Here is a 9,501-nt window from a genome sequence, read left to right on the forward strand (position 1 = left end):
CATATGCTTAACACACAAGAAATAAAAAAATGACTTTAAAAGAAAACAAAATAGAGCTCGCAAAGTATGTCATTTCAAAAAAATAAATTGGACATATAAAAATATTCAGAGTAGTGAATAAAAAAATCTTAAAAGCGTCATACTGTTTTCTTGTTTTTGGTTGAGATAGGGTCTTCTATAGTGTGGGCTAGCGTCTAACTACCCACGTTATCAAGACTTGCCTTTAACTGCTGATCTTCCTGTCTCAACTCCCCCAGTTTGGGGATTACAGGTGTGCCTCGATGCTACTAGTTTAAGAAGGGATCATTTCCTCAAAACACAGAAGCATGTATTTAGTGCACAATTTTTATGAAAGGGATTTTAAGATAGAAACAGAGTGGGATACACTAACTACTAGTGAACATTTGCTAGGGGTAGAAAAACAGCCCGTCCAAGACTCTAAACCTTAACCCAGGTATTTATCCAACATAAATTGGAACCATTGCTGGTACATCCCAACAATGGATTAAATCTCCATAATTTATGGTTGGTCGTTATCTACCTATATTTATTTATTTGCAGGTGTATTAGAACAGTTGCTTTACAATGAACAACAAGACATGACGCAAAACACAACTGGCTATTGCAGACTATTTTGGGCATCTTTTAATTTGGGAAATGCGCATTCGCTCCAGTCTCTGTATAAATTATCTTAAAGTTACAGGGCCGACAATCAGCTGTTCCGTTTCTATCTCGGGAGTGAATAACGAAGATAAATTCCAGCAGAGAGTTCTCGTCTACACAATCCGAATTTTCCGAACTTGGCCGATTATTCTAGCGTTTGGAATCTTTGCCATTTGCCTAGCAAGGGTAGAAATCCATGACTCACAAACGGCGGGCTTGGAATCACAGCACAGAACAGGTGAAAAGTTGTTCCTAGTTGTGTCAGACAGGCGCATACAACTCCCGTCATTCCCTTTAAGAAATCAACAAATAAACAGAGGCACCGCATTTCGGATTCTGGCGTACTCAGTTCGCGCAGGCGTGTGGTTTCTGTAGTTGCGACGCCTAGAACGGCCCGCACTGGTGGGCCCCTGCTCTGCAAAAACAGACTACATTTCCCAGAAGACCACGGGGATCCGCACCGGCCTGCTGACGTCACCGCTCCAGGCAGCCAATGGTAACGACGGGCGGTAGTGAGGCAAGCGCCGTCAGGCGCCAAAGTGGAGCTTTTTTTTTTTTTTTTTTTTTTTTTTTTTTTTTTTCCTTCGCCGGAGTCGAGCGGGTGCTGCTAGCGGAGGCGCCATATTGGAAGGGACAAAACTCCGGCGACAGCGAGTGACACAAATAAACCCCTGGACCCGTTCGTCCCCGCCGCAGTCAGGGCCGCGATGTTGTACCTAGAAGACTATTTGGAAAGTGAGTGCGCGGCGCCGGCGACGCGGCGGGCGAGATCCGCGGCGGGCGGGAGCGCGAGTGGCCGGGCGGGCGGGATGGCGGGAGGGAGGGGGAGCGGGGGATGTTTCTTTCTCACGGTAACTGGCAGCCTCGTTGTGAGCCGCCCCCCCCCGCACGCACGCACGCACGCACGCGTGACGCCAGCGCGTCCCTCCGCCGTTGGCCCCGCCCTCTGACGGACTGTGCCTTTGACAGTGATTGAGCAGCTGCCCATGGACCTGCGGGACCGCTTCACCGAGATGCGCGAGATGGATCTGCAGGTGCAGAGTAAGTGGCGCCTCTCCCCGGCCCCGCGCAGCCCCGGCCACCCTCGGGCGTCGCCTGGCGGCTTCTCCGCGCTACTTTTCCCGGGCTGTTAGAGGAGGCGGCAGGCACACCATTCCCTTCCCACGCGGGGCACAGCAAACACAGTGTTTGTGTACAACAGCATGGAGATGACGACACTGCAGCGCGGTGGAAACTCGAGTGTTTTTCAGGAGGTTTACACTTGAGCCTGCGTGTGGAACTTGGAGTTCTGCGTTCAGCCTTAAAAGTTCCCTGTCTCCCGAATTTCTCAAGCGTTAAGGACTTAGAATCACGGGTTCTCTGCGGCGATTTAGGGACCCTAGTGGACTTGGAAGGCCGAACTTTGACAAGTTGCACCTTATGAAAGACACTTAGAGCTGCCATGAGCATGGTTATTTTCTCAGCCAAAACGAGTGAGAAAAAATAATTATTAGGCAAATCTTCCGATCTGCTCTTTATAGAAATTTTAGACATTTGGTAGGCTTTCCTACCCGTTTCTAGTTTTATAAACACAATCACAAACACAGGCTGGTCTCTTTGGAGGCTGGCCCTAATCTCCTGATCTTCCTGCTTCTGCCTACCTAGTGCTGGGGTTTATAGGCATGGACCACCATACTGGCTCAGCTTTGATTTTTCCGTCCATCAATGTTTGGTAGTTTTTCTATGTGACTTATTCCCGAAATTGACTTTTGAAAAGTCGTATTAGACGTGGCTCACTCAAAGGCAGCTTGAGTTTGCTGAGAGCCTTTTCTTTTCATCCTCAGCCCCCCCCCCGCCCCCACTTTTTGGTACCTTTTGTTCCCAATCATACTTATCTCAGTCCCTGGGTCATCTCTTGGGATGCATAGCCATGTAGCCCGTCATCCACGTGTGGCAGGTGTATGTGTGATTTTCTTTGACTTAATGCAGTTATAGTAGTAAACATTTGCTGACGCACATTCCAAAGGGATCGAGCAAAGCTGGACAGCAGTAGATTTGGGGTCACTTTAGGGCATCACCGGTTTCTTATCCACCTTGGCTGCTTTGCTGCCTGCCTTGGGCCTTTTAAAAAGACAATCTGAGAATTGAAAATAATACAGATAATTAGGATGTATACTACCCATTACAAATAAGTGTAGAGTAAGGGATTATTTAAAAGATTTTTAATCTTTCAATTTTTTTTAAAAAAATTCTGTGATAGTTTGGATTTAGTTTATAAATACTATAAGGTTTTCAAATTTGCTTTTTGATAAAACTGGTGTTTTCTGAAGTTAAACACGATTACGTGTTAACAAAAGTAGCAGCATGTCTAATATTGGCAAATGAACTGAAAGTAAATTGCATTTTTGGTTTTTTGTTGTTTTTGTTGTTTTGTTTTGTTTTTTTCAAGACAGGGTTTCTCTGTGTAGCCCTGACTGTCCTGTAACTTACTCTGTACACCAGGCTGGCCTCGAACTCACAGAGATCCTCGTGCCTCTGCTTTTCAAGTTATGGGATTAAAGGCATGCACCACCACTACCTGGCAAGTAAAATGCTTTAAATGACAAATATAGTAAGCAAGGTTTTCTCCATTCCATAAGAGAAAAATCTTTTTTATTTGTTTGTCTTTTTTAGCAGTCATCCACTGAAGTCACTATTTTTGGCATGGGCTTTGGAAAACCCTTGCATAGAATAAATCTCATGTATATTGAGTGAATAAATGGCATCTTAAGATGATCACACATTTCCTAACTTTCATATGAGCTGAAGTGATGGGGTTCCTGGTGCCACGCTGCACATGTTGAATGTATTATCACTATTTTTATTTAAAGAAGCATGAAGACTTTCCAGCAGTCCTCTCAGTGAGCACTGAGGATGCCATAACCAGCCCACGTAATGCCATTACCTAGTGTCAGTGCTGTGGTACTTGTCTGTGCCATTGACTCTGCCTTGAGTATCAGAAAATGTCAGCACAGAATATTGCAGCTATTTGAAACTAAGGTAATTAAGGCATTGCTGTTTATAGACTGATAGCTAAGCACCTAGAAAACTAAAATAGTACATGTTATCAGACTTCTTTTTCTTTCCTCAAATCAAAGCAGTTTGGTTAGCTAAGTATGAAATGTTTTATTATATCAGATGCAATGGATCAACTAGAACAAAGAGTCAGCGAATTTTTTATGAATGCAAAGAAGAACAAACCCGAGTGGCGAGAAGAGCAGATGGCATCCATCAAAAAAGTAAGTGCAGTGAATACCTTGGGTGATTGTCAGTCACAACTGTGACCCTCTGAGAGAGAGAGAGATTTAAAATGACGTTAATCCCAGGGTATTGAACGAAGCAACATTATCAGTGACTTGGGGGTGCTTGTTATGTTTTAGAGCAGTGATTCTCATCCTGTGGGTCATGACCCCTCTAGGGGTCGAACAGCCCTTTCACAGGGGTCTCCAAGACCATCAGAAAACAGATATTCACATTATGGATTTATAACGGAGAACACAGATATTTACCTTACCATTCATAATGGTAGAAAAATTAGTTATGAAGTAGCAACACAATAATTTTATGGTTGGGATCACCACAACATAAAGAGTCACAGCATTAGAAGGACTGAGAACCACCGATTTCCAGCTTCCCTGTAGTTCTTTCTGAGGTGTAGCTAGTGTCCCCCTGATTAGAGTGCAGCTTAGATATGCTCACTGAGTGCTATGCTGTGGGATCTGGTGTTTTCAAGGCTGCACTGGAAGCCCAGCTCCAAAGACTTGGCTTTGGTCCTCACTGCCATTGAGCTGCTTGACTCTGGTCAGGTCCTTTAATATGAGGAAGAATACGTAACTACACCCAACCTTTATATACATTTTCAGGGAGCTACAGAAAAATTAATTTTGGAACTAAAATTTTCATAGTTGTGTTATTCTTCTATCTGGAAGGAAGAGTGTTTCTGTTAGGAAGGGGAAAATCTGAAGTCATGAGAGAAGTAGTCCAGCCTTATGAAATACCTGGGGACCCAGGTACGTAGGAGTTTAGAACTTGCATATGTAAATCCAGGGTTCATTGGCCATCCCCTTCAACTGAAAGGTATTTGATGTAGCCCAACTTGAACAGACTCCTTAAAGTCTAATGATTTGTGGAAGCTCATATACTTTTTTCTTGTTTAAAAAATAATGTTTTTTAAAATCATGATATGAAAAACTATAAACTACAATTTGGGTGTTATGAATTTATACCTAGAGCTGAAGACCAGTTGGACAGCAGAAACGTGCAGATCAGAATCCAATGTAAGGCTGTGTTTTTGCCATAAAAATCAGGACTAGAGAAATGGCTCAATGATTAAGAGCACTGACTGCTCTTCCAGAAGACCTGGTTTTATTCCCAGCACCCACATAATGGCTCAGAATCATATGTAATTGCAGTTTGAATGGATCTGATGTCCCCTTCTGAGTTTGGGGGCATGTGGTAGGCATACATACATGCAGGCAACATATACACATAAGATAAGAATTTTTAAGTTGTATAAATGAAGTGTTGGTATGTTTTATATGTTAGCTAAATCTTAGCATTGTTTTGTTCTTCATATATTTATTAAGTCATAACTTTCTACTAAGGAGACTGAACTTAGCATATTTCTTTTTATTTGTCTTTTCTAGATTTTTAAACATATTCTTTTACTTTTTGACATTGCGCTTCATTTCTAATGCTCTCCAAACCAGCCCTACTATGGGAGGCTTACTCTTGCTAGTATGAGATGCCTAGATGATAACAAGCGTCTGAAATGAATAATGAAGAGGCAGGAATATATATGTATGTATGTATGTATGCATGCTAAAGTTACCAATGCTTAAAATGAATTTTTTTCTTTAGGACTACTATAAGGCTTTGGAAGATGCAGATGAGAAAGTACAGTTGGCAAACCAAATATATGATTTGGTAAGTAAGATAATGTGCATATTATACAATGTTTACCAATATTCAGGATTTTGTTATCAGTTTATTTAAATGTAATCTGGAATGTTGTTCTCTTGATCACATTTAATTTGAGAGTTCAGCGTCTGTCTTTGAGGAAGAGTCATGGAAGAGCACAGTGTATAGTTAATAGATCGAAAGCCACACATTAATGAAGATTACTGTAAGATTGTGGGGGATAGTTTTATTTCAGAAAGAATTGACTATATTTAATAAACCTTTTTTTCTAACATTTTGAAATTATTTCTATGATAAAATGTAATTAAGAGTACTGTGTTGGTTTCAGTAGTCTGATTAAAATGAGAAAGAGGGTTCCATGTTAAGTGTATACTTTTTGTTTTGTTTTTTATTGTTTTCTGTCTTACCGTTTTTTGTTTTGTTTTGTTTTCTCCTCTGTCTTGGGGAGGGGTTTTTTTTGTATTGTTCTTAAGAGAGAGAGAGAAAGAACATGGAGTTGGGAGGGCAAGGGGATGGGGAGGATCTTGGAGGAATTGGGGGAGGAGAAAAACTTGATAAAAATATATTGTATGTCACAAAATTTTAATAAAAAGAAAAGAAAAGGAAAAAAGGTGTTTCTTTTTTGCAACAGTATTTCTTAAAGTTTGGAATTCCCAAGAAGAGATTTACACATGCATTTGCTTCTCAAATTGGTAGTATGATAGTATCATTATTATATGATATGAAACATCTATTTTTAATGCAAAGCTTCTCCTTGAGTATATAGTTTAGGAAAATTAATTTCTCTCTTTGTGTCAGAGTAAGTTGAAAGAGAAAAACAATGTTCACTTCTGACTGACTTCAGCTTTTACATTTTACATCTTATTTTTGCAGTGTTTTTCAGGTACAGTTTATCATTGAAAAAAAATACATGCAATTAAAATGTTATTAGCAAACATGGCACATTATAAAATGTCCTATTCTGATCTCTGACCAAATAAATATCTCTGTAAAATACTCTGACCAAAAGCAATGTCAGGGAGGAGGAAAAGATTTATTTCATCATATAGGTTACAATTGCTTGTCGAGAAGAGACAGGACTGAATTTGAAGTAGAAACCATGAAGGAACTGAACTTGCTGACTTATACACTCATGCTCAGCTAGCTTGTAGAGCCCAGGAATGGTACCACTCGCAGTGGACAGGACCCTCCCATAGAATTAACAGTCGAGACAACCCCTCCTCCATACATGCCCCCAGACCAATCTGATCTAGGCCATTCCTGTTTCGATGGCTGGAGTTAAGGCCAACTGGGACACAAGGTACCCACTGTATTGACAATGCATATAGTCAAATGCGTTACACCTCAGTATCAGTCGTATGGAAGAAAGTATGGTATCGTTTTTATATAGGGAAATTTTTAATTATCTTTTTAAGCTTGCTGCACTGACAAGTGATTGAAAGGAATAGTTGCAAATAAACTGATGTGAAAAGAAAGCAAAGCTTCATTGAAAACGCAGAGTTTCCTGTTGTGAGGCTTCTGAAAGTGCTTAAGACCTTAGTTACTACAGGTGGAAGTGCAGCTTCCAGATGAGCTGTATTCTTTTTTGTCATTATTGCAACAGTTAGAGCACATGTCTATAGTGGATTTTAGTCATTTTCACTTCTAATTCTGACTCCTGCCGAAACTCTCACTGTCCTCAGGAAGCCAGCCTCCTACTTGGGCATCTTCTTTCTCTGTGTGACCTACTTCAGTTAGAGTTCTTCACACATGCATGGGTTGGAGTTATTTCCTTGAGCACACAGCTTATCAGTTGTGCCACCACTGAAGAAAATGTTACCCTACTCCTCAGCAACCATTACCTGCCAATAGACCTTCCGGAAGGGTGGGACCCCGTAGGTCCCTCTGTTATCCATGATGAAACGGTGACAGATTCAGTTTTGTGCAAGTAACCTCAGCTGCAGTGAATTCACCAGTGCAATGCTGTGTCGTGTCCAGATTTGTGTTCTGTTTCACATCTCCCTGCCTCTGGCTGCACCACCATGTTCCCAAAGCCTCGGAAGGGATTATGAGGATGTCCCCCTTAGGGCTGACTACCCCATCCTGTAGTTGTGGTGCTTTGACTAGTTAAGAAGAGTCTGCTTTAACTGCCACATACTGTACTAAGTGGCTTCTCTGACCCAGTCTGAGAACAACACTAAGGTGTACAAATAAACATGAGTACTTAGAAGGAAAGTTGACAACGTGGCCATTTAGCAAAACCATATTAGTAGGTTTTCCTGGAAGGCCTTTGTCTCCCCAACCGTGAACTCCTCGCCATGTTTACAGTGTTAGGCATGGATGCCCTCCTGTGGAGTGGGCTTCACATCCAGTCAGCTGTCTGCTAGCTCCATAACATTCAAGGCACTTTGGAACCAGAGGGCACATCTTTCCTTGCCAATTGTTACTCTACCTCATGGCTCGCAGCTGGGGGAGAGTGATGATGTCTCTCTCATAGTAGCGGTGGGAAGAAAACTTCCAGCCTAGTTCTGTTTTGATGCCTCTGTCTTGCCTTTGTATGGTATCTTCAGCTGTAGGATTATATGGTCATAAAGTTCTGGTGAGAGACCAAGTACTTGAGGTTTTGTTTGTTTGTTTTTAATGACTATAATCAGCCAGGTTCTTAGTACATGGAGTAGACAGGATAAGTGGCCATCCATAATTCTGTAGCAATGGCAATAGAACCCCTTGTCAAATGCTTCAGTGGCTGTGACTCTAAACCATTTCATCTCTAACCTCAGCTTATGTATAAAGTGACTTTTTAATCTCTGGTAAACTATTTTCATGCACACTTGCATGCACAAACACACACCTGCATGCACATACCCCACTCGTAGAATAGCGTTCTCTCCTTTAAAGACTCACTTTGATCTCCTTTTTCCAACTGCAGTTTTCTCAGCCCTTCCAAATTGAAGCTGTTTTCTTTTATGTACTAATATTTCTAGCTAGGCCTGACATTTTTCTTTTCTTTTTTTTCCTTTCCCCGATGTGGGAAGGTCTTCTGTTTTGCGTTGATTTCATTGGTTAATGAAGAAACTGCCTTGGCCATTTGATAAGCCAGCCCTTAGGTTGGTGGAGTAGACAGAACAGACTGCTGGGAAGAAGGGAAGTGAGGTCAGACGCAATGGAGCCAGCCGCCAGGTCAGACATGCTGAATCTTTCCTGGTAAGGCACCACTTTGTGGTGCTACACAAATTAGAAATGGGTTAAGCAAGTTGTGAGAATTAGCCAATAAGACTGAAACTAATGGGCCAGGAAGTGTTTAAAAGAATACAGTTTGTATGTTGTTATTTCGGGGCATAAGCTAGCCAAGTGGCTGGGAGATGGGTGGCAGGAAGCGGCCCGCAGCTCCTTCTACATTTCCCCTTTCCACCTCTACTGCCCTTTCTGGTACCTTGCCTCCCTTTCCTTTAAATGATACCATTGCTGTTTTAATAACCCTTTTATGCCTATTGATGTACCTTTTATCTGCGTTATCTCTTAGGTAGAATCTAAATACCTAATTCAGAATTAGGCTAGAGGTTGTGAAGATGCTAGGGATCATGGGGGAGGTTGGCGAGTAGATAATAAGTTACAGTACCTACTGGCACTGGCCTGTGTTGTCTTAAAAAGTTAGAAGAATGGGTCCCATTGTTTTTGCCCTTAAGAACAAAAGATCAAGTGCCAAGGAGATGGGTGCATTTATTCTGATTTGAATAGTGCACATTATATGTTTTCACGTGTCATATCATACCTCAGTAACACAGATTTTGTTAATATTTTTTTGTATGTATGTGTGTGTGAGAGAGAGAGATAAGGAGGTAGGGAGATAGATAGATAGATAGATAGATAGATAGATAGATAGATAGATAGATAGATAGATAGATAGATAGATAGATAGAT

General features: G+C 41.5%; 1 protein-coding gene across 1 annotated transcript in view; it reads left to right on the forward strand.

The window, feature by feature from the left end:
• The first annotated feature begins 1,238 nt into the window (after positions 1–1,238).
• Positions 1,239–9,501, forward strand: part of Ing3 (inhibitor of growth family member 3) — a 28,628-nt gene continuing 20,365 nt past the window's right edge. Inside the window, exons 1-4 of the mRNA XM_005363769.3 lie at positions 1,239–1,398; positions 1,633–1,704; positions 3,820–3,920; positions 5,542–5,607. Coding sequence (XP_005363826.1) covers positions 1,371–1,398; positions 1,633–1,704; positions 3,820–3,920; positions 5,542–5,607 — 267 coding nt within the window. The 5' untranslated portion in view covers positions 1,239–1,370. The remainder of the gene's footprint in view (positions 1,399–1,632; positions 1,705–3,819; positions 3,921–5,541; positions 5,608–9,501) is intronic.

Source organism: Microtus ochrogaster, linkage group LG10 (assembly GCF_000317375.1).
Source record: "Microtus ochrogaster isolate Prairie Vole_2 linkage group LG10, MicOch1.0, whole genome shotgun sequence".
In the NCBI taxonomy this organism is placed as follows: domain Eukaryota; kingdom Metazoa; phylum Chordata; class Mammalia; order Rodentia; family Cricetidae; genus Microtus; species Microtus ochrogaster.